Raw genomic sequence first — 21715 nt, forward strand, 5'->3', positions numbered from 1 at the left:
CAACACTTTAACTCGATATAATATCTCCCATAAAATACTTTTCAAAAGATTATGTGAACTTTTCAAAAATTAAACTACGGTTTTAAAAACAAACTTCAATTACAAATGACGAATACAAAGAGAACTAAATGAAGTATGCTATTTAAATAAATCCTCAAACAGCTCTGTGAACACTAAAGGTCTCACGCACGCTAATCAATCAAAAAAAAGAAATACTATCCAGGTAAATGATAGAAACCCCAAAGCTATTATGAACATTATTTCTACTAAATGGTATCTTTGCAGAGCAGTGGATGCAGAAATGACACACCACACGCGTACAAGAACTCGTCAAGCATCTGGAATCACCTTTGATAGATTTTACAGCTTCGATGAGGTTAGTATGTAATATTATATTTTTGTATCAGGCCACATTTATTAATTTAGTTCAAACATTCGTGTGTTCGACATCGCTTTTCTATACCTCTCTAGATTAATCGTGATGACAAGGACGAATTATTGAAGTAGATGCATGGGAGAGCCTTCGACGAAATAGACTATGGCGTGACCTTGAGACGCGACTCTGTGTTGAGTGATTACGTGTGCCACAAACATGGACTCAGATGAACAGCGCGTATTCATTGGTCGTGAACAGTGAACACTGGCGAGCGAGCAAAGGTGATTTCGGAATACTTATGGCGAAGGAAGTAATATCATCAAAATTCTGTATTCACAAACTGATAAACTGTATTGTAACAAAACCTGACATTTAACATTTAAACTAGAGTACTCCATTGGACCTCTTTCGCTCGAAAATAGAGGACTAAAAGTGGTAAACGTTGTAAGTGCCAAAAGCGAAAGTGTTGATAAATCGCATCCTTCCGCACATCAGCCCGCAAGAACGTGCACACTAGTGACCTCTTTACACGTCCTTCGAACTACTTAGAAGGCTACCAGCCACATTTCACGTTTACCACATTATAAAGCATGGCACATTTCACAGTTTAACGTGGAAAACGGTGTTTGAATTATTGTGGCACTTACAGCGTTTACCAATTTTAGTCTTCAATACTCGATCAAATCTCCCACGCTCGAGCGTGATTCGCTCGACTATATATAGAATATCAGATATCATTTCAGTGGGACAATAATTGTACAAATATACGTGTAAAAATCCGTCCTGGTACTTTCAGCCCATAATCATCTATTCATTTTCATATATTGCTATGTATTAGTAAGATAGGCTAAATTACATTTTGACATGGAGATGTTCACTTTAGTTTGAATTTCACTTGGTCTATAACTTCACAATACATACTTGAGGGCACACTACTACAAACTGCGGTGATACGTGAACTACTGGGCTTCGAGCGTATACCGGTCGTTTGAGTGTTCGAGCGTTATTCGCTCGAGCGAGGAAACCGTCCATTCCGTAAGCCATCTAGCGTCATCCGTGCGAACTATTAGACGATCGAGAAAAAAGGATCGATGCAGCACTCTAATTTAAACCCTTGCATGAAGTAGAAACATTATACACCAATAATTTCTAAAATTAGTAATGCACGTGTGTTAATTGAAGTTTAGAAGTTCCAGACCGAAAAAAAATCAGATTACATGTAAGCATTTTAGATACAAACAGGTTAAAATTGACATTGTCCATAGGCGTTCGTGAGGGGGGGAAGCAATGGGGTTGGTTACCCATTCTAATAGTCTCACTTAGAAATCTAGTGTAGATATATCTTATTACCGTTATTAAACAATATTATTCTCTTTAAAAATGAAGTATTTTCAAACCTACGAAAGTTCCAAGCAACTACAGCGGGTTTATTTCCTATGTAATTGAACTATCTCACTTCGTTCTCCAGCAAATTACTTTTTTATTAAAACTCGCGTATTTTTTTGTTAGCCTAGTTCTGTTACACCTATGTGGTCGCAGAATAAATTGATCACACATTGGAAATTAATAAATTATGTGTAGTTGTTTTGAATCTGCTGTACGAAATCATGTTTATGTGTAAATTTGTTTGAACCACAGAGAAGGAAAATGACCTCCGACTGTACTTTTATCAGAGGGTCTGCGGTCACGCCTATGACATTGTTTTTTTTTAACCAATAAGTACTTAACGACTTTCATAAGGGGTGGGGCCTAAAGCTCTGCAGAAACATTTTGATTGCATTATATTCTTTGTCTCTGCATGACCACAGATCGCATCTTACCTGAAGTACTTAGCGATGAATTTTCCTCATCTCGTAACAGCCTGGGACCTGGGAAAGAGCGTGGAAGGACGCAGCATATATCTCGTGAAAGTATCGAAATCTGGACCAAATAAGCCGGCCATCTTTATGGATGGAAGTAAGTAGAAGTAGTAATGTAGTACAGTCCGTTCGAAAAGTAACTACGCACCTATAATAAACACGATTATATGTTGAGGGATTGCACTCCGTGCGCTGCGAGTTTTCTGCAAAGGTTGGTAATCCTGCGTTGCGTGCAGTTTGCTTCCGCGAGCCAATCAGGCTGGTGCTTTCAGACGAGAAGGTGTGTCTGGTTCTTTGTGTGTTCGTCGCATGACAGGTGTATAGTTACTTTTCGAACGTGCTGTATATACAACAGATAGTTCTAAATTAGAATAAAAATACAGTACCATGTTTTCTATAAGCAGGGAGACAAATTTATGGTAAATAAAAACTGAGGGTAGCGGTAAATAAAAGGTTAGATCAGCGGTATATACCAGCGGTGGAAAAAAAAATAGCACACACTTTTTCATTATGAGAGGAAACAACATACAAAAGAGCCATAAATTGATAAACTACTTCATTTTTATATACTGTACACATACACAAGTACTTAGCTGTCCCAAAAAGAAAACACCAACACAAAATCACTTCATTTCTAAATTGCATATCTCAAGTGATTTATTTATTGTATGTATTTAAAGGATATCCTAGCTGTCCAACAAATAAAATAATCACTACTGCACATACACAAACACATTTTGAAAATCACATGATGATAAACAAAATTCATTCATGACTGAACACAAATGACACCATTGTTTCCTTTGATGTGCGGGAACAGACTAATCTTATCGATGCTACAGCTAGCAAGTTCAATGAAACTGGAAGTTGAGTAGACATTCGGGGGAAGAAAGGAATGCAGCTCGACAGGGAGCGAAGTTTTCGAACTGAGATTATGTGCATGGGAAATCCCAATTTGCATCGTCTTCCTGATGTGATCGAAGATAAAACATTCTTCAGGTGCAAGTGGTAGGAAACTTTAGGCAAACGTTTCGTTACAAATCGACAGTTTGCGCGCACAACCTCACTTGCCGGTTTTTGTGTGTTTTCTACTTAATTGATGATATTTCACGGTTATTTCGCGAAAAAAAGTTCATTTCGTGGAAAAGCACATATTTCGCATTACTTCGAGAATAAAACTCATGCATATTTCATCATTGGGGTGTAGTTACGTGCAGAATGTTCAAAATTGCATCTGTTTCTCACATTTCGCGATTTCGCGCATCGCGAAAATTCAATGTCCCTATCTATAAGTCAATAAACACTGAGCATTTTCCTAAGACGAGAGACCAATCAGAACAGCCGAGAATCGCAATTTTAGAAACATTCTCGAAAACAGTTCTTGCTCTACTACATACGTTATTTTATCCGCACTTGTGCCGGTGTACTCTGTCCTGGGAATCTTTGGAGCGAGCGAACGAAAGCAAGTCTTTGCGCAAGTAGTGACGCGAGAGGGCTTGACCAATGAACACGTCCGTGGGAACGGGATTGCGTGGAGGGGAAAAAGCGACTGCAGCTACCAGCCTTTGCAGCACGATGTGTACTGCTCCGCTCCGCCTACTAGCTTTCTCCCATTCTTTGCCGCTATACGCGGCCTTGCTCCACAAATTCTTGGGATAGAGTATAGTTGTGTTGCAATCAGTAGTGTGTCCAGAATTTTTGAAAGGGTGCGGATTACGTATACTTATCTTGGTAGCCAGTCCTCATTTTGCCATCTTTTGTTGACTTTGACATTCTTTTTTAGGAATACTGGACCATATGGGGGGATGACCCCACCAACCCCTTCTTGGGCACGCCACTAATAGCAATTGTCTCTTGACAGAAAAATGTAGGATTAGGTTTCCAGTTCAGTAGCATATTATATTTGTGCACATATAAAATATCTGTAGTAAGTAATCTTGATGCCCGATTGGCTAATCGTGGGTCTTGGTTTCAAATCCTGGGTAAGCCATGGGTATGCCTGTTTATCTGTCCTAATGAACAGTACAGGGTGGGAAAAAGTCATGATCAGAACACGATAAAATATTAGTATTGTGAAAGAAAATGCAGCAATATATGCAGGAACTGCATTGAACTGAACAAGATACATTAAAAACGGCAATGTGAGAAGAATAGTAGTGACATTAATGTAAGTGAAGCTCTCAATTGCCGCACTGCTTTCTCGTATAACGTAAGCACACACTTTAACCTCAGAAGTCTTATCCTGGAACCGCTACCGCCACTCTGCGTTCTCTCGTCCGCTGGAAGACGTTGTCAGCCATCACGTCGGTGCTTCCACCCAATAAGAGGAGCGCTGGACACAGCACGTGCTTCGTACTCTGCCAACCAGAGCTTGCCGTTCCCTTTGCGAGGGAAATTTGAACACTTGTTTGCTACATACACACCGGAGGGAAGGGGAAGGCAACCGGCACATACGGATGTATTGTATTTCAGATGGCGAGAGGATAATAGTTCGCCCTTTTAGGGCTTTAATAGCTTATTGTTATCATTTGCTTTCTCATTTGAAGTCTACTCGTGCAACGATACTGTCATGTTTGCACGATGTCCGCAGACGACAGATATTTTCTTGACGGGAGCTGTACCAGAGCATAAAGTTTCAGCCTCTAATACGTTTACAGCAGATACCCCTGAACCTAGAAGCATGAAAATACTTATAAAAAATCCTTAACAGATGGGGCTACGTTTATTAAATTTAATTAAAGCAGGCGAGTCACTATTACTCACATATGTAAACGCATGGTGTTTATTATAATTTAATGAAAATAATTATTAATTTAATGGAAAACACGAATACAAAGTAACAGCACACTAACAGTTCATATAAGCAACATGTTCTAGAAGTTTTAGCCTATCTAGAATAAAGTGACGACAAAAGTAACTTGCCCGACCCTGTGGCCGAGTGGTTAGCACATCGCGCTGCGACGCCAAGGGTCCCGGGTTCGAATCCCGGTTGGGCTTGGTTGTTTGTGAATGTCCATTCATCAATTTCATCATTTCATCACTCATCCGCATCTTCGCAAATTAGCCAAGAGGCTCAAAACGCGAAGTAAAATAAACTAAATCAAATCAAAATCAAATCAAAAGTAACTTCAAACTAAGTAACAACTCGTATTTGCGTAGTGAGTTAGGTATATACTTTTGAAAATGAGTAACTGTAACGAAGTTACATTTTAGCATTACTTGTAAAAAGTAACTTTCTAAGATTTGATATTAATTCATCCCCACTCTACATTTCCAGAAAAATGACACATCACTTCACTTGTTTTCAGCCATTCATGCCAGAGAGTGGATATCGGCGTCCACCACCTTGTACATCATCCACCAATTGGTGGAGCGTTATGAGGAGAACAGAGACTTGGTGGAGAACCTCGATTGGTATTTCATCCCTGTCCTGAACCCCGACGGCTACAATTACACATTTACTCAGGTAAACATTACTGAACATTTTAAGCCAAAAGCGGCAATAATTAGGGACCTAGATTTTTCGGTGTTATTTTTTTCCAAAATTGGTGGATTTTTTTTATTGTAATTGATTTTCGCGTCAACTTCGTTTTTTGAGCACAAAATGAGTTCAAATTCCCTCACATTTTATGCCAAATTCGCTCTACTTGGCCATTTCGACTTACTGACTTAATCCCTGTTGCTAAATTTGGGGCATAGGGCATCTGTGAAACTTCTCCATCTGGTCCTTTGGACAGCCATCTTCTTAATTTCATTCCATGATTTTCCCATTTCCAAGGCTCCTGCTTCTATTGATTTTTTTTCCACGTCTGTCGGCCACGTCTTCGGTTTCCCTGAGGATTCCAGTCTAATGCAGATTTCTCTATGGATCCAGCAAGTTTCCGAAGAGTATGTCCAATCCATTTCCACTTCCTTTTTATATATGGATATCAGTTGTTTGTTGGTTGGTGACTTCCCATAGGTCTTCATACGTTATTATATCAGGCCATTTTATATTTAATATCCCCCGTAGGCATCTATTAACAAAAGTTTGCAGCCTATGCATAATCTCTGGATCACTTTCCATGTCTCGCAAGAATAGAGCAAAACCGACTTAACTGTCTTATTGAAAATGCGGATTTTTGTATTTCTGGAGATATTCTTATTTTTCCTATTGGGTATAGTTGTAAGAAGGCTTCATTTGCTTTTTTAATTCGACTTTGGACATTATGATCTACTTCACCATTTTTGGTGACTACACTTCCCAGGTATACAAACGAGTCGACCTGTTCTATCTCAATATTGCAGAGTTTTAGCCCTTCATTATTTTTGTTATTTAGCCTCATCTCCTTTGTTTTATTTACACTGAAGTGTAATACAGCTCTTCTTGCTACCTCTTCAAGTTCTTTTTGCCTCCTAGCCCAAAAATTCAAAGACATGGATGAAAAAAATTAAAACAACTTCGCGATTTCGAACGAATGGAAACTTTCTTCAGATGTCACTGCACATAAACACTTTTTCAGCAATTAACATTTTTCAGTGTTTTAACTCATACTCATCTTCGCAATTAGCCAAAAGTGGCAGAAAAGCGAAGTAAACCAATCGAACCAAACCAAATGAGGGGATATGTGTCTTTAATGCGTGTCTTCAAATACACAGATTTGACTTGGGTGAGCAACTCAACCCCCAAAGTTTTCAAGCTTATTAAAAGTTTACAATTTTTGTGTACTTTTATATCCTAGCACCTGAGGTTTACGTCCTGCCTCCTCCAATAGGCCCCAAGTTACGCCGATGTTCAAATATACTTACTTTAGTTTATAATACATAGATTAATCTGAAAAATTGATTTAACTTTATCCTCATTGTTTTATAGTTTATTTTCAGCGAACTTTTGTTGAGTTTCATAATGTAAAATGTCAGCCATATTTAATAAATCATCTCTAGTTAGCAGTGTTATTGTTCTTCAGGACAGGTTTTGGAGGAAAAACAGAGCATTCAACAGGGATTCGGATTGTGTTGGTGTAGATCTCAACAGGAACTTCGATTATCACTGGGGAGGTAAGTTCATATTAATCCCTCAATTTTGTTCTACCGAATTCTTATTTAACAACGTCCGAAAGAGGCAATGGTTTGAATCTCAACCGCCAGATGGCGACAACATACGCTCTGCTACTAGAGTGCGCGTCAAATCTCCTGCATATGGCGACTGCCAATGGCAGCGCACTGCAACGGTGCCATGTCGAAATCTCACACGGAAAAGGTACAGCGTGGTTGAGCGAAACGCCTTGTTAAGGAGAGCACGGCAACGCCGCACGTCTGTGATTCGCTGGTGCTGTTCAGCCGTTCAAGGCCATATGCAGGAGATTTGACGCGCACTCTAGTCAAACCAACCTTCAGTTACAGCAATGTTCCATCCATAGACAAAGTAGAAGTATTTTAGGCTTTCAATACTTGAGGGAGATTTCAGACCGAAGCGACACGCGACACATGTCGCTTGGTAACGAGCCAATCAAGAGGATGTTTCACGCCGTACCGGCATAAGCCACACAAGCCTGCGTTTGATTGGTGAAATACTCACGTGTGCGTGTCGCTTCGGTGTGAAATCTCCCTAAAACTCACATAAATATGAACAAGTGATAAGCCACGGAAAGGTTGTTAGAGTAAGGAGTATAAGCTGGATAGGTTGTATGGATTTTGCTTAAAACCCTACAACTTTTCAAAGGTCTCAAGTTAGAAAAATTAAGCTAATCGTGTCTGGCTGGCTGTTTGTAAATAGGTGTCATTCCCACAAAATAATATTATTAACTTGTTATTTGATCACTTCAGTCATCTCCCAGCAACTCTCAAATTTACTAAATACACAGCTTTTCATTAATTGATAGAAAAATGATTATAATTAAAAAATAAATACTTCTTAAAAGTATATATCTAACTTACATGAATTTGACAAATGTGTCAATTGTTTACGTTACATTTCTTACTATCATGCAAAACATAGTAATTCAATGTTTTGCATCGGTAAACAGAAAATGTTACACCTCGGTGCAACTTGTGATAATATGAAGCAATAGATACTATTGAAGAGATTTCGAAGGATGAAAACAAATCACATTCCAGGAGGAGAGAGATAAGGGGGGGGGACTTTCCTCCTTCATTTCTGTTTTTACCGTGTTACGCGAGTAAGTGGCTTATACTCTGTACCAGGAGCCTGTGGAGCAAGCGAACGAAAACGAGTCGTCTGCGCAAGTAGTGACTGCTTTGCTCCGCCTACTCGCTTTCTCCCCTTCTCTATCATTATGTGCCACTTTTCTCCCATCACTCTGGTCAAGTTTCTCCCTTCTCTCTGCTTCTTCTCCGAACACAGTGGCCTGGCTTCAGTGTTGCCAGTAGCTTAAATACATACTATTTATATTCATTTTACGGATTTTATATTAAACTAATATACAATATTTTATTCTGATTTTGTCGCTCTATAGCTTTTCTTGACAACCACACTGACGAATGTTTATTGTTTAATCAGTCGCTGGAGTTCATATATATCATTATCCTCCCCTCACATGAAAAGAACGTACAGTTGGTTATGAACTTTTGGATCCTTTTTTGTTTCGTTTTGCTTCTGAGAACTTTACAATTCTCACCCAATCAACTGTCTTTGTTACATAAATATCGAGGAGTTGGTACAAAAACAATAGACCAGCAACACTGATCCTAAGGCCCGCTTTAGACGAAAGCATTTTTACCTTAGCATTTTTCGTAACATTTATGCCATGGCATATTTCATGGCATTTCTCAAGGATAGGATCGGAATCCTATTTCCGTAGCATTTTTCGTAGCATAACCAATCAGAAGTGACCTCTAGGTCACGAGCGCAGTTGTGATGGCGGCCGCGTGAGATATTTATCACTTCACATTTTTAAAAGACGATAACTATTCAACCGAGAGGAATAACGTTTCGTATTAAATGGTTTTAGGTACAAAAGAATGGCGCTGGTTAAATACATACTGTTTACTGTAGACGCATGATAGAATATTTTAGTTTTTTCAATTGTAAACACCGTGCACTCTCCATAGATGGTGTAACCCGACGTGCCTTTCGTGCTGTATGTATTATACATTGTATTCGCGAAAGCTAACCGAAATGTTCCATGAAATGCTTTCTTGTATTGTACTATCTTGTATAAGATTTTTGGAAGCATTTACATAGCATTTAGGCTAGCAAAAATGTTAAAGGAAATGCTGTCATCTAAAGCGGGCCTATGTCATAGTCATGTCTACTGTCTTTGGGCTCGAGTATTGTGCAGTAAGGTCTCATGCAATATACAGGGTGAGTCAAAAGTCCCTTAACACCACCTTTACATTTTATAGGGGTTGTTAAAGGACTTTTGACTCAGCCTGTAGTACTTTTAAAGTGATTTTGTCGTGTAATAACACTTTCCTTGTTCTTTATAGGCACCGGTTCTTCAAACGATCCTTGCACTCAAACATACCGTGGACCAAGAGCATTTTCTGAGCCCGAGTCTCGGATTCTTCGAGATACTATTCTTGCTCTTAGGGGCAAGGTGATACTTTATATCACTTTCCATAGCGCAGCTCAGGTAGGTATACTCGAATGTATGACTATAAAAACTTAATGGCCCTAAATGCAAGAACGTTTGTGGAAAAAAATTGAGGTAATTGTTTGGCATTACTTCTTATACAAGGGGCAGAGTGAGGCTTTACAGTTATGAAAATTTATATTTTAACTTTTATTATTTTTATTATTATTATTTAACAAATCAAAGAACTGAAAATGAATGCAAAATACTTTGGCGTTGTTGACAAGTTCAAACTTTAGTCCACTATTTAATAGAAATAGAATTAGTTTTCCTTCTTTCTTTAAACATCTATCACTTTGCTGATTTATTTATTTAAGTTTGGGGGACCAACAGGCATTTAGCTGCCCAATTATAGGTCTCCGCTAATTACATTTAAAAGTTACAGCTACAAATATACATGTCACACACATACAAGTAAATTTGTGGTTGATTACATTATCAGAATTTGACATGCTAATCTAGAATATGCTCAGTCGAAAAAATCACATTATAAAAGTAAAGCAAAGAATTATTGGTATGTACAAAGAAAAAGAAAGAAATAGAAATTCACCACACAAATATAATAATAAATGATCATTATTTTTCTGACAGGAGATTTCAATTAATGATTGTTACATGTAATATATTCACTATGGTATATGGATATGAATATTGAAGTATATTAGAGTATATTTTGGATGCAATATTATCAGTGCAAATTAATGTATTCCGTGCTTCACATTCTGATGAATAATTCTTTGTCTCTTTGAAGTTTTTCATGATGCACAGATATTGAACAGGGACCAATTTCTTGATAGAAAATTTCCTGACGCATAAATTTTTTTCCGTCCGGAATGGCAATTTTTTTCAGTTCCGACAATTTCCCTTCGCAATCCAGTCTCGACCAAAAATGTTCTGTCCCTCACACCCCTATTCAGGCAGTGAATGATTCTATTGTCTGTGGTGAAAACGTTCTCTCGATTTCTTGTTGGACATGGTAGCTAATTGCTGTAACTTACAGTCTGTAAATCACAGATAACAATACTATTTATAATAAAATAAACACAGTCAAAAAAGTTTTGCATCATCCGAGAAGTGATGAAAATAGCGTCCGCAACATGCCGAAGCGGACAAGAACCGATGAAGCAGAGCTCATTGTGCGAAGTAACGCAGTCGACTTGCAATACCGATCACCACAGACGACTACCGGAGTCGGCAAGTGCATGCGTGTGTTCGAGCGTAGCACCACGGTTAAGGCGCTGTACCACGGTAGTCGGCGAAGGTTAGGTAGGTGTTCCTTGCGTCCAGTTAGCGAAGGTGAGCGAGTGCAGCCGTGTGCAAGGCATGCCTAGGCGTACAATAGTGCAGTTTGATTCGGCCAGGATCATCACGCTACTGTAGACTAGGGATGGCCAAACTGATCCGGATCCGGATCCAAAAGTTTCGGATCTGGATCCGGAACCGAAAATCCGGATCCGGATCCGGAACTATCTCAATACCATCATAATATTACCACACCTTAAAAGGTATTATGATCTTCGATTACAAAGAAATTTTTCATTAGTAAGTCCTACAAGATTTTTTTTCAAGTGTTGTTCCTAAAATACTTTGCTACGCATCGGCTAAACACACTCGTGCACAAAAATAATCTTACTTGTTTAACATAAAATGTCAGAGGTGATTTTGTAAATGCCATTGAAACGAATATGTATTCATTCGAATGTATTGGAAATGAAAACACACATAAATGTGAGACATTCCATTCCAGGATGAAACCTTTAACACACATAAGAAGATAGAAATGTTATACAAAAATTATGCAATTGTTCTACAGTTACAGTTTTACAAATTAAAATAAAACATTATAATATAGCTATGCAGTGTTATATAATTACAAAGTGTAAGAATAAGAAGGGAGGTTATCTAAGTGTCCCCCTCCGATTTCCACGAAACTTGGCAGGCGTATAGTCGGGCCCAAAAGAAGAAATACGTGTTTTTTTTTGTTTCGGCTAAAAAACGGTTTTAGGGGGCAAAACCCCCTCAAATGTCAAGATGAGGACAAATTGAAGTGAGGATCTGACCTCTGTGTCCCTCCGATTTCCATGAAACTTGGCAGGTGTATAGTGGGGCCCAATGAAAGAAATACGTGTTTTTTTTGTTTCGGCTAAAAAACGGTTTTAGGGGGCAAAACCCCCTCAAATGTCAAGATGAGGACAAATTGAAGTGAGGATCTGACCCCTGTGTCCCCCTCCGATTTCCATGATACTTGGCAGGTGTGTGTATAAACGGGCCCAAATGAAGAAATACGTGTTTTTTTTTGTTTCGGTTAAAAAAATGTTTTAGGGGGCAACCCTCCCCCCCTCAAATGTCAATATGAGGACAAATTTAAGTGGGCATTTGACCTATGTGTTTTCCTCCGATTTCCATGAAACTTGGCAGGTGTATAGTGGGGACCAAAGGAAGAAATAAGTGTTTTTTTTGGTTTCAGCTAAAAAACGGTTTTACAGGGCAAAACCCACTCAATTGTCAAGATGAGGACAAATTGAAGTGGGGATCAGACCCCTGTGTCCCCCTCCGATTTCCATGAAACTTGGCAAGTGTGTGTATAAACGGGCCCAAGTGAAGAAATACGTGTTTTTTTTGTTTCGGCTAAAAATCTGTTCTAGGGGGCAACCTCCCCTCAAATGTCAAGATGAGGACAAATTGAAGCGGGGATCTGACCCCTGTGTTCCCCTCCGATTTCCATGAAACGTGGCAGGTGTATAGAGAGGCCCAAAGGAAGAAATACGTGTTTTTTTGTTTCAGATAAAAACTGTTTTAGGGGGTAAAATCCCCTCAAATGTCAAGATGAGGACAAATTGAAGTAAGGATCTGACCCCTATGTCCCCCTCCGATTTTCATGAAACTTCGCAGGTGTATAGAGGGGCCCAAAGGAAGAAATATGTGTTTTTTTGTTTCGGCTAAAAAACTGTTTTAGGGGGCAAAACCCGCCTCAAATGTCAAGATGAGGACAAATTGACGTGGGGATCATCTGAACCCTGTGTCCCCCTCCGATTCCCATGAATTTTGACAGGTGTATAGAGAGGCCCTATGATCTCTGTTTCTTCCTATGCCATATTTACGTGGTTTCGGGGTCAAATCCCCACTTCAATTTCTTCTCATCTTGACATTTGAGGAGGGGGGGGGGGGCTCTATACACCTGGCAAGTTTCATGGAAATCGGAAGTGGAGACTTAGACCTCCCTTGTGAGTGTATTAATTAATTACAAATCGCGCACGCGCACACACACACTATATATATGTGTGTATGTATATTATATATATATATATATATATATATATATATATATATATATATATATGTGTGTGTGTGTGTGTGTGTGTGTATTGGCAGGTATATGGTATAAGCACATTCTTACTTTCCAAAGAAGCGCATGTGGGATGGCAAAACGGATCCGGATCCGAAAATTCTGGATCCGGATCCAAAAGTACCGGATCCGCGGAACCGGATCCGAAAAATTTTTGGATCCAGAACCAACCGGAACCGGATTTCGGATCCGCTAGGATCCGGATCTGTCCATCCCTACTGCAGACTGGCATGTCACAACGGGCTGTATCTAGGGCTGTTGGAGTGGCGCAAAGCGATGTCTGTAGGACCTGGAGGCGGTATACAGACACAGAAACAGTAGCAGATCGTCAACGGACAGGTTGTCCACGGGTCACACCACCAGCACAAGACCGCTATGTTCGACTCTCAGCTCGGTGACAGAATACCATGACGGCAAGGAACATCACTCATGCCCTCCAGGCAGCCTCTGCTGTGCGTGTGTGAAACCAAACTGTCTGTACCAGACTCCGAGGAAGTGGTTTACGTTCCAGAAGACCTCTCCGGCACCAGTACCTACTGCCACGACATCGGCGCGAACGTGTGCATTGGGCCCGTGCACATTGAAATTGGGTACCCTATCATTGGGCTCATGTGCTCTTCACCGATGAATGTAGGCTCTGTCTAAGGCCAGATTCACGAAGAGGACGGGTGTGGCGAGGCCCTGGACTGCAAGAAGGGCTTCGTGGTGTCCAGGGGGTCCATCAATACCAAGGAGGAGGAATCATGATGTGAGCAGCGATCATGCTCGGACGTCGAACGCCCCTAATTCCAATTAGAGGGACACAAACAGCTGTTTGTTATGTCAGGGACATTCTCCAGACGACTGTGGAACCATTTCATCAGGAAATTGGTGACGAATTTGTCTTGGTGGATGACAATGCCCATTCACACCGCGCACAGATGGTGCACGATTACCTGCAGGCGGCGAATATCCGTCGCATGCTCTGGCCAGCGCAAAGTCCCGACATGAATTGCATCTAATATGCATGGGCAATGCTAAAAAATGCCATTGCAAACCGTCCTGTGGCTCCCACCAATTTTCGTGAAGTTCTTCTTGCGGCACAGGACGAATGGGATCGCTTACCGCAAGATCACCTTGATCGTCTAATCCTCAGTATGCCACAGCGTGTTCAAGACCTTCTTGCAGCCAGGGGAGGACACACCAGGTGGTAGGCAATGTTTCTGATGGACCCGCTGTCTTCTTGTGACAGTTCTTTGTTTTTTTCGCCTCCATCATGATTTGTGCCATGTTAGTTTTAAAAACATTTCTGAGAAACTTGTACGTTTCTTGTTCCCTTTTCATTCAACATGTCTTGTTCTACATCTTTTCTTTTGTATTCCCACTGTCACTGTCAATAAACTTTGTGCTTCATATATATTTTGTCATTTTCCATCCTGATGCAAAACTTTTTTGACTGTGTTTATCACTAGAACTTCACCATTCGAATTACACGAACATTTCCTAGATACCTCACGGAGGGGACCAAATTCCTCCTCTGGCCCATCCTTGCGGGCGCCCATGTTGATATGTATTTAAAACAAGGGAGACTTAACAACACGCAGAAACAACTATTTTCAAAACTTATTGAAGTTTCGTATTATTTCAGATGATCTTGTATCCATGGGGATTTACAAAAAGCATGCCAACCGATTGGACCAAACTGGTAAGTGGAGAGGAGTTGGTATAAACAGTTTGCACATTTGTATTTCGTGTCTATTGTACGGTGGGATCCATTAGTATTAACGTACAAATTATCCATCACCATGTTCGTGCACTTTATTTGACCCAATTAAGAGCTTCAAGAATTGAAAGAAACTCAAAACAAGCTGTTGACAACTTCTGTACCAGCATACATAAAAATCAATCGCTTAAAAAAAAGTAACAGTGTTACAGCTTCTGTTCCTGACGGTTACTTGTAACTCGTTACTTCCAACCACTAGGTGAAGTGACACCAGCGAAAGTGGGAATTTTGTTTTCGGAGGGGGAGCCGAATACACAATAATTTTTTCCGTGATTATCATTTTTAACCTTAGTCTTGAAAGTTCTAGTCACAGGCAAAAAAATAGGATAGATAGAAATAAAAATAGATCCTGAAATTCTCGCTTCCCTGCAAGGCGTTATGTGTGTTGCCTAATTCTGCGGCGGTTGTAGAAGTAGCCATTGAAAATTTGCTATTAAAATCCACTTAAGAGTAGATAAGAGTTAGGCAACACACATAACGCCTTGCAGGGAAGCGAGAATTTCAGGATCTAGGTGTCCTAGTTTTATATGCTGCCGGCTGTAGAAAGAAGTACATAGTAATCGGGGGTCGTTTTAAGGGTAGTTTGCATTTACGGGTTTGGTTATCCCTGCTTTCATTTGGATATTTTGACTTTTTAATATTTTCGTTAGGGGTTCTAGAGCCACCAGCTCCCCCCCGCCCATTGCGTACGCCAGTGACAAGGCATAGGAATAATGAATGATAAACATATTGCCGTGAAACTTTCTTAACTTGCCAATCATCCAATGTTGCTACATACTAAACATTTTGTTGTCATTTTCCTGGCAATATTTGCTCTATACTCTGTCCCGGGTATCTCTGGAGGAAGCGAACGATAACAAGTCTCTGCGCAAGTAGTGACGCGAAACGATTCCACCACGCGAGAGGAAACGGGATTGCATGGAGGAGGGAAGGATTACCAGCCTTCGCAGCAGCGTGTACTGCTTCGCTCTGCCCACTCGATCCCCCCCTTCTCTGCCGCTATGCGCAGCCTTAATCCAGAGATAACCCGGACAGAGTATAAATATATGACTTTTTCTACTAAATCTGATAGTAATTTGGTATTTTTCTCTGTTACTGCAGAAAATATGATTAATAATATATGTTCTTGCTTTTCTTTAAGGATCGTCTGGCTCACAGAGTTGCCAATCAGATTGAATCTGTAAGAGGAACAAAATACCGAGTTGGTTCTTCAGCTGTAATATTAGGTAATCTTTTTTTTTTTAACATTATTGCCAAAGTTAACTGTACACACATGTAAACCAATGTGGTTATGTTGTGGTAGTTAGTCTTTCTCATGTTTCTGTAGTTGTAAGCATTTCATATACTTCTTATAATGTAAGTTGATTCTTATAAGAAAAGTTCTTAAACAGGGCTAGATATGATTTTCCACTGCATCTTTCGGAAAGAAAATTACAACTGTGTGTCACAAGATTACATTCTCTTTCTCTTTACTGCCAGTTTTACCACAGTATCTACCCTGTGGTTGTACTTTTAAGTACTGGGACTATTTCAGACCGGAGATACAGTATAAAGCGCCAAAGTGCTGCTATTCTTTTTGTTTCAGATCTTTTTCTTCAGCTGTGATCAATAGAGTCACAAAATGGCCAACCGAAATTGAAATATTCGTAACCGAAATGTGTTCTAAATGCGTGTTCTTCTCTTGCAGCACATTCGTCAGGATCGAGCAGAGATTGGGCACGAGGAGTTGCCGGAGTCAAGTATTCATACACCTTCGAGCTGCCAAGTATGACATTCGGGTTCGACCTGCCACCTCGCGAGATAGCGGGGGTCGTCGAGGAGACGTTTGAAGGAATCAGAGTGTTTGCGAACTTTATCCAGTTGCATTCCTTACGCAAGTGACGTGATTTACGCACAATGTAGTGTTTAATTTGTAAGTGTTCAGTTATTAAAGTATTATCCAATTGGAACGACAATCGAATCGATTCGAGTCGAAGAAGAACGAAGAAAGAACCGCGTGCATAGCATTCTGCAAAATACATATGACTGTTTGCAACTTCGACAACAGTATTTAGAACGTGTGTCACTTCTCAATTTCAAGAACAAAATACAAAAGCATGTGCTTTAGACACGTATACAATACAATCAGAAAGATAAGATCAACAATTTGACAATAGCCTAATTCGGTACATGCATAGACTAAATATCATGCTTTATTGCTCTCAGGATCATATCAATACCGAACCATGATTTTAAGCCTGTTAACTACATTCAAAGATTACACGTAAATATATCGGGTTATTGTATGGAAAGTAGTCATCAGGTATTTTTCAATGCAACTAAGATCTTGTTACACCGAACAAGATTTTTTAAAGATAAAATACGGATAGAACAAGAGTCAGATCAGTGGCAAGCCTTTTCAACACACGGAAACTTCCCTTTTGTACTGATTATGTCGTGCTTGGAAGTAACTAGTTACAAGTAGAGTTGGAAGTGGTAGGAAAAAAACATGCTTTTTGGGGGAAAAACCGGAGTTTTTTCCGTGGCTTTTTTGGTTGGGCTTTTTTTTGGGCTTTTTTCAGAAAAGTGTGTCAAATCAATGAAAATACAGGAGTTGGCAGTATTTTTCCTGTTCCACCATGGTTTTCGTTTATCTCCCTACCGTAAAATAGACACTCATTTCTACATATAAAATACAATTTCAAGAAAGCTGGCTCTTTTGAATGGGCGTTTCTTTCCGACTGTTATTTTCATATTTAGGTAGATTTGTTAAATATATCGATGTAGTATAAGCATATTCACATAACTAGAGTAGTTTTGTATGTGTTTCTAATGGAACCTAAAAGTATGATATGATTTTCAATGTATGAATTTTTTATACGAACACGTACATGAAGCAAAAAACAAAATACTGTTATACCTTTTGAAAATCTACTATCAAATCTCTTTACATTAAATTTTGTATTCAATAAAATATATTTGTATCCTGGCTTTCCAATACATCATGTATAATTTGGTTAAATGGCCGCTAAACCTGGGCACGGAGCAACTACTGACTGCTTGTTGCAGTGGTTCTCAACCTTTGTGAGACCTCAGCCCAGTAAATGTATTTCTTACAAGTCGATGCCCTGGTCCTAACAATGTCACTCATAAATACATTACTGATCTTTAAAGTTTATATGAAAATTAATATGCGCCCTTAATTAATATTAATACGTATATCAACTATCGAATAATCATAGTTCAATTATGTATCTTGCTGCCAAATATAAAATTAGATTTAAATTAGTCGTCAACCTCTGGATGCAACGGACCTTTTGCAGACTGGCGGTTGAAAAACACTGGCACTAAAACTGAAGCAGAAGCAAATAAGACTGGCAAATAATAATAATAATATCTACTTAAGAAATCTGGCCTGAACCTACAGTTTGAAAGGAGATCTGAAGCATTCTGCCTCCACTGAGGATTGAACCTCAGAGCCCTTCTTATTACAAGACAACAGCATTACTTTATGCCACTCGAGAGTCCCATTCATGATTCTGAAAGGAACCGTGTATCAAAATGCGAGCATTTTTTCCGACAGTACTTGCAATTTGTTTTCTGTAATTTACAGGCTAAATTAAATCTTAATCTCTGATGAAATAACTAACAATCTTGTTAAGTATAGAGAACATTCAGACCGAAGCAACACATTACAGTGGGGGTGTAACATTGAAGTGACAAGCGACATGGGCCCCTTCAGTCTATAAGCAAGCATTCACCACACATGCACAAACAAGACCGAGGCGACACAATGTGTGCCACTGAAGGAGCTTGAGCTTTCAGACTGAAGTTACAGATGACAAGCGACACAGTCTCCTTCAGTATAAAGCAAAGCATTCACCGTGCATGCAAGAACAACAGACCGAAGCGGCACGATGCACACCATTGAGAAAACAGCATAGTCCGAGAAACATGCAAGTGACATGTTTAGCTCGTTGTCGCACTTCGGTTCAAAGGGTTAAATGGATTACTGAGGGTCTGCTTCCAAGTGACACGTGTCACTTGTTGCTTCGGTCTGAAAGTTCCCTGAGAAAACTGTACAGACCAAGTGACAAGCGACACTTGCAGCTTATATTGCTTCGGTTCGAAAGATTGCATTTACTTCTAAGGATTGGTTTCGAAGAGCCACATGTCGCTTCCGCCTGAAAACTGCGTTAAACAGAATATATACACACATTCACGTAATACGTATACTTCCGCACATGTGTTGTGAAGAGTAAAGATTTTTAATTGTCCCGAAACACCAAATATTTTGATATTAACATTTGTTTCATATTTTATGACATCAACATTATTTAAATTGAGACACAAACATGTAAAAATCTTGTTTTAATTCCATTTTCATGGTCAGAAGTGCTCATCAGGACTATACGTTCAGTTTTAACCCTAGCTTACCCGTGCCATACGAGAAATTTACATACCAGGGGCCAGGCCCACACTTTTTTTTATCAAAATTCAAGAAACCATTTTATTATTGAATCTCTGCTTCCTTTGCTGATTACATAAGCAGTTATTTATTAATTATAATAATTACAAAAATTATTGTCATTAATAAAAAATAATAACCAATTATTGCATGTGTCTCACATAAGCTATATTTTATCATTCACTAAAACTCACAAAATCCATAACTTTATTAATGCTTTTTAATTTGCAGAAGTGTATTTGTTTATTAAATATAATAATTACTATAATTGCAAACCAATTATACACTCTCACTGGCATGAGTTTCTCGAATGAGACACATTCAAGGATGCTGATGGCGCAGTGGTAGCGTCGTCGTCTTGTAATTAAGGGGTCCCGGGTTCGATACCCGGTGGAGGCACACAGTGGTTCGGATTCCACTTTAAACTGTAGGTCCAGTCCCGATTAGCCTTACTGTGCATAAAGTGGACTTTAAACACCAACTCAATCAATCAACATTCAAGGATGGCGCCTGATATGCCCACCAAGTGCATTTTGCCTCCTAATTACATTTATGTTTTTATGAACAAAAGTAATAAAGAAATATTGGGAACATCCTAGGAAACAATGTAATTTATTATTTTCAAACAGTTGATAAAATTTGTAAAAAATAGAGGTGGTGGGTCTGAGAAGCTCCCCCAACTCCCTGGTTAGCTAGGGTTAAAATTATATCTGAACCACTATGCAATATGTGTCCACTGGGATTGGCCAGTATCTGTCTTTTGGCTGCTACATGATGTAAATTGTATTAACTAGTTGTAAAATATGCCACTACAGACCTGCAAACTCATAACGGTAACTTTAAGTGAAATAGGTTAGCTGTAATTGGTAAAAAGCCAAAAAAGCCAAAATTTCCGTTTCCCCCCCCAAAAATCCAGTTTTTATCGAAAAAAAACAGTCCATTAAAAAAGCCGGCTTTTTTGCAACTCTAGTTACAAGTAACATACTTTTTAGGAATTTTAACTGTAACTAGCCACTTTAACTGTAACAGAGTTACTTTTTGCAATGGAGGTAAGGTTATTAACAGTTACTTTGCAAGACTTAAATTGTTAACTTGACGTGAGGGACCTCCATTTGGCAACTCTGTTTCCAACTATGTGTCGTCTCTGCATGCTAAGGTAAAAGGATTTTCGTGGAATCTCCAAAGGCAAGGAAGCTGGGCTTCCTTTGACTACCAAATTTAGAACATCCAAGGTTATATTGCAAATAGCCATTTCGGTGTTCTGGGTGCATCGCTGCATTCGTTTGGAACGTAATTGTTTAGCCAGAAATAAGTCGTCGTTGAAAGAGAGGATCTTGTTGAGTTTAGAATGGAAGAGAGAAATACAGGTGGAAGTGGAATTGAAGCCAACACATACAAAGTACCGTGGCTGGCATAAGAACGATTTTTCGAATTAGAATCATTCAAGCAAAGCTGACTCATGATCCATTATTTTCATTTTGTGTAATAATTTAAATATGTATGGACATATGTACCTGAAACATAAAATAAAACAGTGTAAGCCTTCATATTAATGATCATTGATTGTGTGTACCTAATTTGTTTGCAAGAAAGTTTCGAGCAGAAGGTAACTGTAAAAGTAACTTACAGATACTCTTCAAATACCAGTAAATGTAACTTAGTTGTTATCTAAAATGAGTAAAGCCCCTATCACACGGAACTGGATTTCTAGTTGGAATGCCCTAGTTGGCGCTGAACTAACTTTCTAGGTAGCAATCATGGCCGCCTGCCTGACTGCTTGACTGGTTTGGAGGAATAGGACATGTTCTAATTGCTACTTGCTTTCCTCGACTCGATTCTGTGGAACAGCCAATCAGAGCAAAGTTTCGCCATGTGAAGATAATCTGTGAGTGTGCAAAGGAGCGTTTTTGTCTGTGGTTTCCGAGTGTTACTCCAGCAATGTATAACGTATACATCATGAAAGGCGCGTTGAGTTACACCATCTATGCCGAGTGCACAGTCCTTACATTTGAAACAGCTAAAATATGCTTCCATACGTGTACAGTAAACGTTGTAAAGTATGTATTTAAGCAGCGCCATTGTTTTGTACCTAATAACGTTTTATACGAAACGTTATTCCTCTCGGTTGAATAGTTATCGACTTTTAAAAATGTGAAGTGATACATTGTTTACATCTCACGCGGCCACCATTACAACTTCCCTCGTACGGGAACAAAAGTCTATCGACAAGTACGCTGATAAGTATCGTGTGAGGCGAAAACTAGCAAATTGATAGCAAGTCCAGCGCCAACTAGGGCATACCTACTGGAAATCCAGTTCCGTGTGATGCGGGCTTTACTCTCTAAATATAA

At 39.3% G+C, this 21715-nt stretch overlaps 1 protein-coding gene across 2 annotated transcripts in view; it reads left to right on the forward strand.

Moving 5' to 3' along the window:
- Positions 1-20418, forward strand: part of LOC146005389 (carboxypeptidase B-like) — a 39251-nt gene extending 18833 nt beyond the window's left edge. For both annotated transcript variants that reach the window (XM_083144619.1, XM_083144620.1), the window contains 8 exons: positions 286-376; positions 2185-2332; positions 5544-5701; positions 7182-7272; positions 9664-9809; positions 14783-14839; positions 16059-16143; positions 16605-20418. In XM_083144619.1, the coding sequence (XP_083000745.1) occupies positions 286-376; positions 2185-2332; positions 5544-5701; positions 7182-7272; positions 9664-9809; positions 14783-14839; positions 16059-16143; positions 16605-16798 (970 nt within the window). In that variant the 3' untranslated portion in view covers positions 16799-20418. The remainder of the gene's footprint in view (positions 1-285; positions 377-2184; positions 2333-5543; positions 5702-7181; positions 7273-9663; positions 9810-14782; positions 14840-16058; positions 16144-16604) is intronic.
- Positions 20419-21715: the final 1297 nt, after the last annotated feature.

Source organism: Lepisma saccharinum, chromosome 23 (assembly GCF_977018435.1).
Source record: "Lepisma saccharinum chromosome 23, izLepSacc3.1, whole genome shotgun sequence".
Lineage (NCBI taxonomy): Eukaryota > Metazoa > Arthropoda > Insecta > Zygentoma > Lepismatidae > Lepisma > Lepisma saccharinum.